This window comes from Rhinatrema bivittatum, chromosome 5 (assembly GCF_901001135.1).
Source record: "Rhinatrema bivittatum chromosome 5, aRhiBiv1.1, whole genome shotgun sequence".
Taxonomy (NCBI): domain Eukaryota; kingdom Metazoa; phylum Chordata; class Amphibia; order Gymnophiona; family Rhinatrematidae; genus Rhinatrema; species Rhinatrema bivittatum.
This window is the reverse complement of record NC_042619.1, coordinates 366,670,616-366,685,692: the sequence shown is the minus strand read 5'-3', so window position 1 is coordinate 366,685,692 and position 15,077 is coordinate 366,670,616. Positions and strand designations below refer to the sequence as shown.

At 42.7% G+C, this 15,077-nt stretch overlaps 1 protein-coding gene across 2 annotated transcripts in view; it reads left to right on the top strand.

Annotated features, from left to right (window-relative positions):
* The window catches only part of UBE3A (ubiquitin protein ligase E3A), a 266,472-nt gene that overhangs the window by 186,942 nt on the left and 64,453 nt on the right, over positions 1-15,077 (top strand). For both annotated transcript variants that reach the window (XM_029604748.1, XM_029604747.1), the window contains one exon: positions 6,472-6,636. In XM_029604748.1, coding sequence (XP_029460608.1) covers positions 6,472-6,636 — 165 coding nt within the window. The remainder of the gene's footprint in view (positions 1-6,471; positions 6,637-15,077) is intronic.

Below are 15,077 nucleotides of genomic sequence, written 5' to 3'. Positions count from 1 at the left end.
ACAGAGAAAACAAAGTTGCTTACCTGTTACTGGGGTTCTCTGAAGACAGGATAAACCAGTCATGTATCCCCTCCCTCCCTCCCCTACAGGTTTGATTCTTGCATTCTCTGCTAGACTAAAGAGGTTCACACACAGGGGTGGCTGTGTGAGAACTGTGCATGTTAAGAAAAACACTTTTTTTCCTAAACTCTGTAGAGAGCTGTTTCATCTTGATGCTGTCATGATGTCACCCACTTATGTGACTGATTTATCTTTCTGTCTGCAAGGAGCCTCTGTTACAGGTAAGCAACTTTTTGTCTCTATAGGAGATATATTTAAAATATAATTTTAAAAACATTTTTTAAAACCATTGATTTGGATAAGCAGCAATATCCTACGAATGATGCAGCTTCTACACCTGGCAATTGGGATATATTCTAAGAAGCATTGATTGAAAAACTGGGCAGATTGGATGTACCAGTTGGTTTTTATTTGCTGTACTGTACTATGTTGTCACATTACAACTGAGAGTACTTCTGTAGGGACTAGGGGGCAGCAATGCTTTATCTGTTTATACCTGCCAGCAGAACTTGGGCCTGCCAGTGGTAGGTTTAGCAGTAGCTTAGGGTGATGCCACTTGATATGGGCATTCTGAGGAGGAATGTTTCTAGGTGTATAACCACCTTTTTCTGGTGGGCAGAAGCATTGTACTGAGGAGCAAATGCCTAGTGGCAGCTTAAAAGTGTCTTGTGGTACTGGTGCGTTTGAGTCTCTCCCTCTCTCTGTCGGGGGTAGTTCCCTCATAAGAATTTCCTTCCTTTTTTCCTTTTCTCCTCTGCCTACACTGACCTATCTGCTTGGCCCATTAGCCATAATCTCCTCAGCAGAAGCAGCCACATGCACTGGTTTTAGCAAATATACAAAAATTGAGGGAAAATATCCCTCTTGCTCTGTACCACTGCTAGGACTGCTTCAGGCTAGCAATTTGTTAAAATAAATTCAAAAAATAAAAAGGCACAAAAAAATTCCACAGACTGATTCATTCTTTTTCTCTCTCTCCCGTTCCTTGTAAAACACCACAAATACTTCCTAGAGATCAGCCCCCTTTATAGTGTCTGACGAATCTGGTGATGCCTTCAGAAGTACTTTCCATGTTAATGGATCTTTCATGCTGATTTTTCAAGTCCTACTTTATGGTGCATTTGAAAATATACCTTAAAGTCCAACACAAAAACATCTGAATTTCTGCTTAAATAGTTTTTTTGTACTTCTTAAAAAGATAAATACATCTTTACCAAAGAAGCCAATGTTTTTAATGGTGTGTGCCTCATTTGCATCTTATTACCACAGATGATAATGCAGAAAGTTAACCACCTCTCTGATGTGTAGTTAGATTTTTTTTCTGTTCGTGCACATTTTAATTTGTGGGTTTTCTCTGCACTGAAAGGTATTGAGTTCTTTTGCATCTTATTGCTTCATTAGCATAGATTTTGCAGTAACACTAGTGCAAGCTGTTAGTGATAATGCAGTTAATGTGCGTTAATGCAGCTTTGGACATTAGTACCTTATTCACTTATTGATCCTACATGAAATTTCATCATGGTATGCTGCACAACCATCCTAAGTTCCTGTCTAAGAGAGTGATAGATTGATACTTAATGGTTCAATCATCATTCTGACATTTTTCCTTCACCTGCATGGTCATAAAGGAGTTTTGTACTTCTTACACATACTTCTCTGTTTCACACCAGACTAGAAATTTCTGAGCTTTCTCTTCACTGGTACCATCCCTCTCATGTCCAAAATGCTTCTATTCTATTTTTGACCAACTTCATTTATTCCAGGTTGTTTTTCCCACTAATTTTTGTTTTGTATACTAGTGTATGTTTTTCAACTTACTGTGTTTGACTCCCTCTTATTGGGATGCCTTAGGCTGCATATAAAAACCATCAATAAGTGCAAGCAAGCAGTCTTCTCTCTATAATTGACCAGAGCCCTTAGAAAGTTCATTCAGGGGACCAGCCCTGTGCTCAATCATAGTGCTATGCACTGCCATGCTTAGGACCTAGGTTTAATTATTGTGTCAAAGCTTCTGCTCCCTGAGGCTGGAGATGTGGTGGAGGTAGTGTTCTCAGCCCAAGAGGCAGGAGGGGGAGTCAGTCATTGCCCAATGATGTCACCTACTGGCTGGTTATAGGGCCCAGAACTGCAGGTTTCCAGAAAGAGTTATGATGCAAGGCTGTTGGCCAAGGATGGTTGCAGAAATAACTGGACTGAGGTGGGAAAAGATAAAATAGGGTGAGAAATCCTTAAATAGTTATGATTAAAGGCTCATAGTACTGAATTTACTCCTGGGGGAATTATGAGCAACTGTGCAGTGCAGAATTTGCACAGAATTCACCTCCTGTATAGAATTTTCATATTTTCCACAGAATTTGGAGAGAGGCCCAGTGGGTCGCAAGTGGAGCTCAATCTGCTTGTGATCAAGGATTAGAGAGGTCTGGTGGTCTGCGAGCGGAGTCCATCCTGCCCACGGCCAAAGACACAGAGGGAAGAGGCCTGGGTGGAGCCAATTCCATCTGCAGCTGAAGAAGACATAGCAGTCCAGAATGAGAACACAAAAGAGCCTGTGTGAGAGAGAGGAAGTGTGTGGATGAGGGGGTGTGTGTATATGAGAGCCTGTGTGCAGGGTTGCGTGAGATAGAGGTAGTCTGTATGTGGAGATGTGTGCAAGAGAGAGAGGGGGAGCCTGTGTGAGCGGTGGTTGTGTGTGTGAGATAGCCAGTGTGAGGATGTGTATGTGAGGGAGAGTAATAAAATTCTGGGAGTGGAGGGCTTGTGGGTGGAGATAAAGTGAAAGAGGTTGAGCCTGAACAGGGGAGTCGAGAGATATTGGAGAGTTGGATGAGTGGGGCCTGAGAGGGCTAAATGAAAGGGGTTTGACCGAAGGGAGTAGGGCGAGATGGTGGAAGGGATATTCTTACAGTATACTTTTAGGGAAATTCTGCTCAAAAGATTTAAAACTGCAACTTTGAGTAATAATTTTTTTGTACTGCATTTTAAATTAATTACCCAGACAAGATTCATCCCAGGATACTGAAGGGAGCTCAGAGATGAGCTGGCGGGTCCGCTGCAAGACCTGTTCAATAGATCCCTGGAAACGTGAGTGGTGACGCAAGATTGGAGAAGAGCGGTGGTGGTCCCGCTTTACAAGAGTGGGAGCAGAGAGAAGGCTGGAAACTACAGGCCGGTTATCCTCACCTCATTGGTGAGAAAATTAATGGAGACTCTGAAGGAAAAGATAGTGAACTATCTACAATCCAGTGGGTTGCTCGACCCGAGGCAGCATGGATTCACCAGGGGAAGGTCCTGTCAGACAAATCTAATTGATTCTTTTTGATTCTTTTGTTTGGGTGACTAAAGAATTGGATCAAGGAAGAACGCTCGATGTGATCTACTTGAATTTCAGCAAAGCTTGTTAATACGGTCCCTCTCAGGAGGCTTATGAATAAAATGAGAAGACTGGAAGTGAGCGCAAAGATGTTGGAGTGTATTACAGACTGGTTGACAGAAGGCAGCATGTGATGGTAAATGGGACCTACTCTGAAGAGAAAATGCTGTTAAGCGGTGTGCCACAAGGACCGGTGTTGGGACTGGTTCTGTTGAATATCTTTGTGAGTGACATTGTGGAAGGGATAGAAGATAAAATTTGTCTATTTGTGGATGATATTAAGATCTGCAATAGTCGACACGCTGGAAGGAGTTTAGAGAATGAGACGTGATTTAAGGAAGCTTGAACGGTGGTCAAAGACATGGCAGCTGGGATTCAGTGCCAAGAAGTGCAGAGTCATGCATCTGGGATGTGTAATCCAAAAGAGATGTATGTGATGGGGGGTGAAGGGCTGCTGTGCATGGAGCAAGATTGGGACCTTGAGGTGATCGTGTGTAGTGATCTGAAGATGGCGAAGTAGTGTGACAAGGCGATAGCTAAAGCCAGAAGAACTCTGGGCTGCATAGAGAGAGGAGTAACCAGTAAGAAAAAGGAGGTGATAATGCCCCTGTAAAGTCCTTGGTGGGGCCTCACCTGAAGTTTTGTGTTCAGTTCCGGAGACCGTATCTCAAAAGGGACAGAGACAGGATGGAGGCTGTCCAGAGAAGGGCGACCAAAAAGGTGCAGGGGTCTCCATCAAATGACTTACGAGGAGAGGTTGAAGAACCTAAATATGTATACCCTGGAGGAGAGGAGGTGCAGGGGAGATACGATACAGACCTTCAGATACCTGAAAGGTTTTAATGATGCACAATCAACAAACTTTCTCAGTTGGAAAGAAATTAGTAGAAATAGGGGTCACAAAATGAAACTCCAGGGAGGACAACTCAGAATCAACATCGGGAAATATTTCTTCACGGAGAGGGTGGTGAATGCCTGGAATGCCCTTCAGATAGAGGTGGTGAAGACAATAACAGTGAAATAATTCAAAGGGGCATGGGATAAACACTGTGGAACCCTAAGGACTAAAGGATGGAAATGAAGAAAAAAGAGCATGTGGGGTAACTTGCTGGTGTGGCGGTTACTACCCTTAATCAATAAGTCTTCATATTTGTTGATACAACTCCAATATTGCTTTCTGCTCCAATATTACTCTTTGCTTTAATGGTGGTGGGGGGAAAGGGAATCAGACTCAGACAGCAACCAACAAGGGCACTAAATTTTAAGGTCTGGGAAAACAAATAAGAATGGTGGTAACTTGCTGATGTGGATGTTGCTACCCTTAACCATTAAGCCTGATACTTGATGCTACCACAAGCTTGCTGGGCAGACTAGATGGACCATTTGGTCCTTTTCTGATGTCATTTCTATGTTTCTATGTGTATTTTACCCCAAAACTGTGATATATAATGTTACTTTTACCAATATAAAATGTGTAGAGTTTTACATAATTTTAAATTTTTGTGTACAGAATTCCCTTATGAGTATGTATTCCAGCCTCTATTCAAACTGAAATGGAAGTCCAAAGGAGCAAGAAGAAATCACTGAGCTGAATATAAATAAAACAATTTCGTTTTCTGTTTCTTTTGACACCAGTAGGCCTGTCATCATTACTACCTGACAGGCATGACCTTAGAGGGGCATTTCAAAGCCCATGCTGTTCAGATTACAGCATTGTTAGTTACCAATTTAAGATCAACCTTTTTAGAAGAGATTTTGAAAGTTACAATGTGAAGCTCAGTCCATACTTTTCATCAAACACTAGGATCCTAGCTACTGGTTTTTTTGTCAGAATTTGAGCGTAGCCTGTTTTACAAGGTCTGTCCTTGGACTATAACACAACTCTCACCCTTTAGGGGCCACTTTCATGTTTGCTGGATAACTAAAGATAAGATATATTTTTATTCTGTTTAAAAATAGTTTTTTTTTCTCTGCTCTTTTGGAGTTGCTGCTTGTCTTTCCCTCCCTTTCATTTGAAGGCAATGTTTAGCTAGCTTGTCCCATATGCATGACTCTCATTGGTGCTGCTCTTATAACTTTCTGTAATGGTCATCCTTTAATAACAGTTCATCGTAATTCAACTTACCCACCTCCCCTTTTTGGAGGTTGTTCTTTCTCCTCCTCTTTTTTTTTCTTTGCTATGCTAATTGTTAAACCAGATGGCATTGGTCCGATGGTGCATGGATCCTTCCCCATGCATACTGAAAAACCTTTGTTTTTAGCAAACTCTTGAAATGTTCCTGCTGTATGTGATCATGCGACCCAAGTTTGTGACTTCATTGAGTTGTTATTAGAGCTTGACAATTACAGGTAAGTAACTTCACTTTGTTTCTAAAGGAGCACAGCTGTAGCTCTGCTCATCAGACTTCTAAATGTAGTATCTTGCAAATTGTAAGACTTCAGATAAATCTAATTACTATGCAGCAGTTCACTGCTAAAGTGTAATATATTGTTCATAACAGGAAGTGGCAACTTGGAAGACTTTAGCCTTTGGCAGCCACACATTTTCTGTATGTGGGACATAAATCCTGTTCACATCAGGTTTGCATTTTTCACATAAGTATAGCCAGTTATTCCTTAAACTGAAATTACGAGTGGCATGAACAAAGCCATAACTTGCTCTTGGTGACTAAATCTGAAATGCTTTATTTAGTTTGGTCATGAAGTTGTTTAGCATCTTTTAGTAATCTAATCAGTTTTATAAAATCGGAGTTCTCTGTAAATTTTTTGTTTGACAAAACATGCTGTGGAGGTATGTACAAGTAATGCCATTGATAGTAAAACTTTCTAAAATGACAGCATGAAAAAGAATTGCTAGAATTTAGCATACAAGAAAAAATGATTTTCAGTCAGTGCAGTGTTGAGAGATGTCACCAAAATTAAGATCCTTTTCAATTTTAAAGCTTGCCTCTGTTAAGTTTTCTATTAGCAGAATTCTACTAAATTTCGGAGTGTAATGTAATATACAGCTGCTCATTCAAGTGGCTTCTATCTTTTCTTAGGTTTTATACCAGAGTTTAAAAGAGCTTCTGGAGTATGAAGGTAGTGTGGAAGATGATATGATGATCACTTTCCAAATATCTCAGACAGATCTTTTTGGCAATCCCTTGATGTATGATCTGAAGGAGAACGGAGATAAAATTCCCATAACAAATGAAAATAGAAAGGTAATTCCAAGTGGCACTTTTCTAAATAGTTTCAGTAATATTATACAGCTTAATTTAAAAAGCGCAAAAATGTAATCTTAAGAGCTTGTAGATATTTACTTTGGTTTCATGTCTGGTTACATTCTGTTAAATGTGAAGTGATGCCAATTGTCATATCCAGTGAATCCTAAAATTGATTAAAGAGTGCCTGTTGGTGGTCTCGCAGGATTATGACATATCTGAGTTTGTATCTCACCTAACTTACTATTTTTCACTTTTAGTCACAAAAAATGGGGAAGCTCAAAGGTTTGGGGGTGGAGGTGGATTGGCAAGTGTCGTGTTTAACATAAATTGTCTCCATGCTATTTTGTATGTTAAGTGAGCAGCTGCCTTTTAAAAAAAAAATAGAAAAATGTGTGATGTGATTTTGGCTGAGAAAGAATGGAGAATAACTGTTTAATTATTCCTATTAAGAGTTTTGTTCCTTCTTTCAGTTACAATGTAATCCGGTATGATGTTTTGCACTAATGTTGGTATATAAAAATCTCAAATAAATAAATATTGAGGGAAAAAAGCTTAATAAACCAGACCCTAACTCTCAACAATAATACAGAATATTGCAGCAAAACTGATGTTTGGGGGAAAAATGTTTGATAATGTCACACCTCTTCCTAACTAGTGATAGGAAGTCAGTGAAGATCTTGCAGCCCATTATTAGTTGGATTCATTTTAAAATAGGCCACTTAACCATTAAAGAACTTACATGGAGACCCCTCCGTATCTGGCAAGCCTTTTAGTTCCATATCAGCCAGCCAGGTCTTTACATTCAACCCAGCTAGAATTACTTCATCTCCCCTTTCAGAGAGAGATCAGTTTTTCCTGTCTTGCTCCAAATCTGTGAAATACTTTGTCATTGTCTTTCCACACTGTGAAAGATTTTAGTATTTTCAGGAAGGGCCTTAAATCCTGGCTTTTTACCAGAGAGAATTAAACCTGATTAAGTTTAATTTTCTGTTCCTCTTCTGTTTTGTTTTTCTATTTTGGTTTGGTTTTGAGTATTCTGATTGCTAATCCATCATATCACTTTTCACTCATTCTGTTTTATTGATACTAGTTATGCTTGTTTTAGTTGATTTTATTGAACATTGTTTTATTTGCTATGTTTTTGCTTTGTTCATTTGACTTATTGTGCATAGCCTTGATTGACCATAAAGAAAAGCGATTCATCAAATTGAATAAACTAATATGTTTTATGCTGTGTAATGCTGACCCATTATGTAAACATATAAGAACTATACAAGTAGATTCATCTATTGTGTATTGGTTTTCTCTTGCTTTAGCTTTTGATACATTGTTATATAGAACATAAGAACAGTCATTCTGGGTCAGAGCAAGAGTCCATCAAGCCCAGCATCCTGTTTCCAGCAGTGGCCAATCCAGGTCACAACTACCTGGCAGGATGCCAAATAGTAGATTCCATGCTGCTTACACCCAGGGATAAGCAGTGGCTTTCCCCAAGTCTGCCTGATTGATAATGGTTTATGGATTTTTCCTCCAGGAATCTGACCAAACGTTTTTAAATCTAGCTATGCTAACTGCCTTTGCCACATCCTCTGGCGGTTAATTCCAGAGTTTAATTATGTGTTGAGTGAAAAAAATATTCTTATGATTTGTTTTAAATATGCTATTTAGTAATTTTATGGAGTGTCCTCAAGTCTTTCTATTTTTTGTGAGATTAAACTGATTTGCGTTTACCCTTTCCACTCTGCTCATGATTTTATAGACCTCTATCATATCTCCTCTCAGTTGTCTCTTCTCCAAGCTGAAGAGCCCTAACCTCTGAAGCCTTTATTCATAGGGAATCTGTTTCCCAGCCTAACTTATCCTCCCCTAGCGCTCCACCCCAGCCTCATTCATCTTCCCCCAGTGCTTCTACCCTAGCCCCACCCATTCTTTTCTCAATGATCCCTCTCCTGAGCCACATACATCATCTGCTCATAGTGCTCTATTTGAGGCTAAGACCTTCTTACAGGCAATGGGACTTTTAATTGAATCAGCATGAATGCAAAATTACAAATGTTTATATCACTACCACCTATTTCCAGTATGTGCTACCGTATGTTTCGCTCCATAAGATGAACTTTTTCCCCCCAAAAGTGGGGGGGGGGGGGGGGGAAATGTCTGTGCGTCTTATGGAGCAAATATAAAAAAAAAAACTAACTACAACCCCTCACCCTCCTGACCCCCCAAGACCTGCCAAAAGTCCCTGGTGGTCCAGCGGGGGTCCGGGAGCGATGATCTGCACTTGGGCCGTCTGCTGCCAGTAATCAAAATGCGCCGACGGCCCTTTGCCCTTACTATGTCACAGGGGCTACCGGTGTGCCATTGGTCTGCCCCTGTGACATAGTAAGGGCAAAAGGCCGACAGCTGCCAGTAATCAAAATGGCGCCGACGGCTCTTTGCCCTTACTATGTCACAGGGGCCGACCAATGGCACTGGTAGCCCCTGTGACACAGTAAGGGCAAAGGGCCGTCGGCGCTATTTTGATTACTGGCAGCTGACGGCCCAAGTGCAGGAGATCGCTCCCGGACCCCCGCTGGACCATCAGGGACTTTTGGCAGGTCTTGGGGGGTCAGGAGGGTGGGGGGTTGTAGTTAATTAAATTTAAAGGGTTAGGATGGGGGGGGGGTTTGGAGAGGGGGTTTCCCACAGAAAGAGAACGATAAAAGTTTCTGATTTGGGGTGTGGATTGAAATGGCCCCCCCCCGACCCGAAAACAAAATGGGGACACAAAAAAATTGTATGCACTCCCCTAATTTGCTCCATCAGACGCACAGGAACAGAGCCGGTTTACACACCAATTTTTTTATTTTTTTTTTAATTCCCCCCCTCTGAATCCTAGGTGCGTCTTATGGAGCGAAAAATACGGTAATTCTTTTTCCCTTTTATTAACTATGATTTGCATTTTCCTTGGATGCTAATTTTGGCATATATCTTTTTTTTTAATCTTTTTTTTTTTAACAAAATGTTAATTAGTACAGAGTGGTAGTAAATATATTTGTGGTCATGGAGAGAGGAATTTTTTTTTTCAATCTGAGATACTTTTTATTGAATAAGAATTATTCAAGGTTGCTGATGTGCATAAGCATTCAAAACTACATAGGTCAAGAAGGGGGCCCATTTGGTCTTGAAAGCTCAAGTTTAGTTTCATCTTTGTATTGCTCTAGTGCAATATTTCTCAACCATTTCATGGAGGCAACCTATCCAGTCAAGTTTTTAAGATTGCTACAATGAATATACATGAGATAGATTTGCAATCTCATGTATATTCATTATGGATATCCCTGAAAATCTGACTGATTAGGTGTGCCTCCAAGAAAGGATTGGGAAACACTGATCTAATAGGTTTCTCATTGTGCAAAGAATCCAATCACTATCTAGGAAATTCTCTTATTTCCTTAAATGGAAGACTAACCCTGTAAATGGAATAGGTTACTTTAAGATGAGGAATGGAAGGCTATAAGGAGCAATGAATACAAAGGTCCAGTGTCTGGTTTTTACATAGACATACAGCATAAGAGTTTGCTCTACCTGTTCTAAGTGCCTGACAGCAAAGGAGAGGCTATGATGGTATGTGTTGATGGGGTGCATTAATAGGAAATACATTTTTGCCTTTTTTTTTCTGTACCTGTCTGGTCAATATTTTTGAGTAATACCAATAATGCTGCTTACACTTAGGGATAAGCAGCAGTTTTCCACAAGTCTGCCTGATTGGGAAACAGTGTTTGATACCATCCTGTTCTCCTCCCAAAACATTAATCTCCACATCCTTAGGAATAAATACGTTTGTGATTGTCTATGGCAGGGGTGACCAAATTTGGTACTCAGGAGCTATATAACAGGCTTTGCTTTCAGGATCTCCACAATGAATATTAATGAAATAGATTTGCATTCACTGTCTCCATTGTATGCAAATCTATCTCATGCATATTCATTGTGGAGATCCTGAAAACCAGGCCCGTTTTTGGATCTTGAGGACTGGAGTTGGCCACTCTTGCCAAAGAGGTCACAAATGCCCACCAATATTCTCCGGCAGAGAGTGGACATGCATCTCCCTTCTGGGGATTTCTTTAAATTTTAGAAGGAGAAAAGGAGGAGGAAATTAATCCATCCCGCTCTCCTGTGGTGATACCTTATGGTCCCACCCTCAGTTGAGAAATCCTTAGGTAATTTCCGTGGTCCCTCAGATGAATGCCTTGGTCCGGTAGCTGGTTTTTCAAACTGGTGTGGACTTAGTTGTAAAAAAAAAAAAAAAAGGCAAGTGGGTGCAGGAAACAGAGTACAGTGGTGAAGCTTTTTGCCCTCTCCCCTCACAGCCAGAGACAGACCTTTGTACTCAGCTGGGACAGGCTGAGCTCTGGTATTTAAAAAAAAAAAAAAAAAAAGTAAATAGAAGGGGAGATCAGTAAGGCGTGCGATCAGATGGTTGTTTCCTGCCTCTGGTGGAGTTCAGTGGACGGGGCAGCCTGGCAGGTTGAGCGCCCTAATGGCTAGGCTCCACTCCAAAGTGCATCTGATTCCCTGCGTGGTAGGCTGCGGTGGCATTTTCATGCGTTTTTTATGCACCACAGACTGCCCTCTTCAGTTTTCATCAGATCATGCTTGTGCATCTGACTGTGTAGCCCGTTGTTCGTTTGGTTGGATGCCTAGTTGGGAGCATAGGAGCACCTATCAGAGTTCACCTGAAGGAAGGAGTACAGTCCTTGAAAAATTCTACCCAAGAAAAGGCAGAAAGATCCATGCCAAAACCAGGAGGCAACTATCCTGTGTCCACTGAACTACCTTCCCCCACTGACGAACCAGTTAGAGGAGTTTCAAAATTAGGAGATCCTTCTGGCAGCTCTTTTCCCATTCCCGCACCAGGCTGGGAAGAACCAGGCTTAGTAAAATCAGGAGTTAATTCTTCTTGAGCCTCCAAACAGCACTAACACAAATTCAAGGGAATGCCAAGTTGAGATGCCTGAATATGACAAGCAACAGATAAGACAAGGCACTTAGGTTTCTCCGCTATGGGCACCATCAGTCTGCCAATACACCCTAATAGGCATCTGACAATAGTGTACCCAAAAGATTATGCACACAACACTGTGTCTATAAAAGTACCCAAACTGAGCTCCCCCAGGATGCTCAGATAATGCACGCAATAGAACCAGTGCCCCCTCCCAACAGGGGTAAGAGTTCTACTCCTGGTATTTTCTGATACCAAAAAAGTCAGGTGGTGTACGTCCGATACTGGACCTTCGCACCCTAAACAGATTTTTACAGAAAGAAAAATTCAAAATGGTAACCTTGGGCTCTCTACTTCCTCTTCTACAAAGAGAAGATTGGCTATGCTCTCTAGATCTCCAAGATGCTTACTCACACTCCATAACTCCTTATCGCAAATTCCTGCGATTCCTGGTCGGCCCTCGTCATTTCCAGTACGGTGTACTACCATTTGGCCTAGCGTCCGCTCCACAAGTATTCACCAAGTGCCTGGTGGTGATCACAGCCTTTCTCAGGAATCAGGGAGTGCATGTCTACCCTTATCTCGACGATTGGTTGATAAGGGCTCCGACTCAGCAGGATGCATTAACCTCCCTGCGTCTCGCTATCAACACCCTGATCTCCTTAGGGTTTCTAATCAATTATCCCAAATCCAAGATAGTTCCATCCCAAATCCTATTCTTTACAGGAGCCGACCTAAACACACTACAGGCGAAAGCCTTCCTCCCCCAGGATCGCGCTTTCACCATAACATCTCTGGCACATCACATGCAAACTAGAGCATCAACTGCTCGTCATTTCCTCATACTGCTGGGTCACATGTCATCCTCGGTGCATGTCACTCCAATGGCTCGCCTTGCCATGAGGGTCATGCAGTGGACCCTAAAATCCCAGTGGATTCAAGCTTGTCAGCCAATGTCCAGCATTGTCCAGGTTACCAAACAGCTCCATCTGTCCCTAGCTTGGTGGATGCACCACTCCAATCTTATTCCAGGCCTTCCTTTTCATGCTCCAGAACCTCAAATTGTCTTAACAGACGCATCCAACCTAGGGTGGGGTGCACATGTGGACGACCTTCAGATTCAAGGAACCTAGTCTCCAGAGGAAGCCAGACACCAGATAAATTTTCTGGAGCTACGGGCGATCAGATATGCCCTCAAGGCCTTTCAGGACTGCCTTTCAAACAAAGCCATTCTGATTCAAACTGACAATCAGGTTGCGATTTGGTACATCAACAAACAAGGGGGAACGGACTCCTACCTCCTGTGTCAGGAAGCTGCACAGATATGAGCATGGGCCCTTTCCCGCTTGATGTGCCTCAAAGCAACCTACTTGCCGGGAGTGGACAAGCTGAGTCGCACTTTCCATCCGCACGAGTGGTCTCTCAACCCCACGGTAGCAGACTTGATATTCCAACGTTGGGGCTACCCTCGCATAGACCTCTTTGCGTCGGTCCACAACCACAAAGTAGACAACTTCTGCTCTCTCATTCGCAGTCACCACTCGCAACCAAATGATGCCTTCTCCTGGGCCAGCGGTCTCCTTTATGCATACCCTCCACTTCCTCTCATCTCAAAGACTCTCCTGAAGCTACGGAAGGACAAGAGCTTAATGATTCTGATAGCTTCCCACGGGCCACGCCAGGTGTAGTTTCCAATCCTCCAGGACTTATAAATACGCCGGCACATTCCTGTGGGGAAGGATCCCCTTTTGATAACTCAGAACGATGGGTACCTGCGCCACTCCAACCTTCAGGCACTGTCTCTGACGGCCTGGATATTGAAAGGTTAATACTCCAACTTCTTAACCTTTCAGAGTCTGTATCTCGAGTCCTGGTGACTTCACGAAAGCCTTCAACGAGAAGAAGAGGTTTACAGTCTGGTGCACTTCCATGTCCATAGACCCCTTCATTTGTTCCACTGCGAGGTTCCTGGACTATCTCTGGCACCTGTCAGAGTTAGGCCTGAAAACTTCCTCTATCAGGGTGCATGTCAGTGCAGTGTCTACATACCATAAGGGTATAGGAAATGTCTCCATTTCGACACAACCCTTAGTATCACGCTTCGTGAGAGGCTTGCTCCATTTAAAACCTCCACTGCGCCCTTCGGCCCCTGCTTGGGACCTTAATGTAGTGTTGGGATGGCTTATACAACCTCCGTTTGAGGCTCTCCACTCCTGTGATCTCCATTATCTCACCTGGAAGGCAGTTTTTCTTCTCACGATCACATCCACTCACAGAGTTAGTGAATTACAGGCATTAGTTACCTATCCGCTTTACACTAAAATTCTGCATGATAGGGTGGTGCTCTGCATCCACCATAAATTTTTACCAAAGATAATATCAGAATTTCACATTAATCAATCCATTATCCTACCTACCTTTTTTACCAGGCCCCATTCCAATCCAGGAGAACAGGCTCTGCATTCCTTAGACTACAAACGTGCTCTAGCCTTCTATCTAGACCGCACGTCAGCCCACAGGAAGTCCACTCAATTGTTTATTTCGTTTGATACCATCAAACTTGGAAATCCCGTTGGAAAGCAGACCCTCTCCTCCTGGCTGTCAGACTGTATCTCTTTCTGCTACCAGCAAGCATGCAATCCACTCCAAAACCGTGTGAAAGCACACACTATAAGGGCCATGGCGACATCAGTAGTGCACCTTCGTTCGGTGCCATTTATTTCGTGGTGCCCAAGAAGGAGGGCACTTTTTTTCTCATCCTTGATCTCAAAAAAGTCAACAGTCCCCTCCAGGGTTGGGGAGCTCACTTTCCAGAGCTGAGAGCACAAGGACACTGGAAGCCCAGGTGGTCTGGTTGGCATGCTTGCGGTTTGGTGACAGATTGCAAGGTTGAGTGATCCAGATGATATTGGGCAATGCAATGACAGTGGCTTACATCAATCAGCAGGGAAGGAACCAAGAGCCTGCAAGTGTCGCAGGAAATAGCCCAACTTATGGAATGGGTAGAAGTGCGTCTTCAGACTTAGTCTCACATATTGCAGGAAAAGACAATGTGAGAGCAGACTTTCTCAGCAGACAGAGTCTGGATCCAGAAGAATGGGAATTGTCAAACGAGGCATTTTGGTTGATAGTGGATCATTAGGGCCTTCCGTTTCTGAACCTGCTGGCGACTTCTTGCAATTCGAAGGCTCCTCAATTCTTCAGTCACAGGAGATATCCAAAGTCCTTGGGCATCGATGCCCTCGTGCAGGAGTGGCTGAAGGGCAAACTGCTATATGCCTTTCCCCATGGCCCATGTTGGGCAGAATGATTTGGAGGGTCGAGGGTCAAAGGGGGAAGGTGCTTCTGGTGGCTCCAGATTGGCCCAGGAGACCATGGTATGAAGATCTGCGAAGGCTTCTGGTGGACTCTCCCTTCTAATTTCCGGCACACAGGAATTTGCTACGGCAAGGGC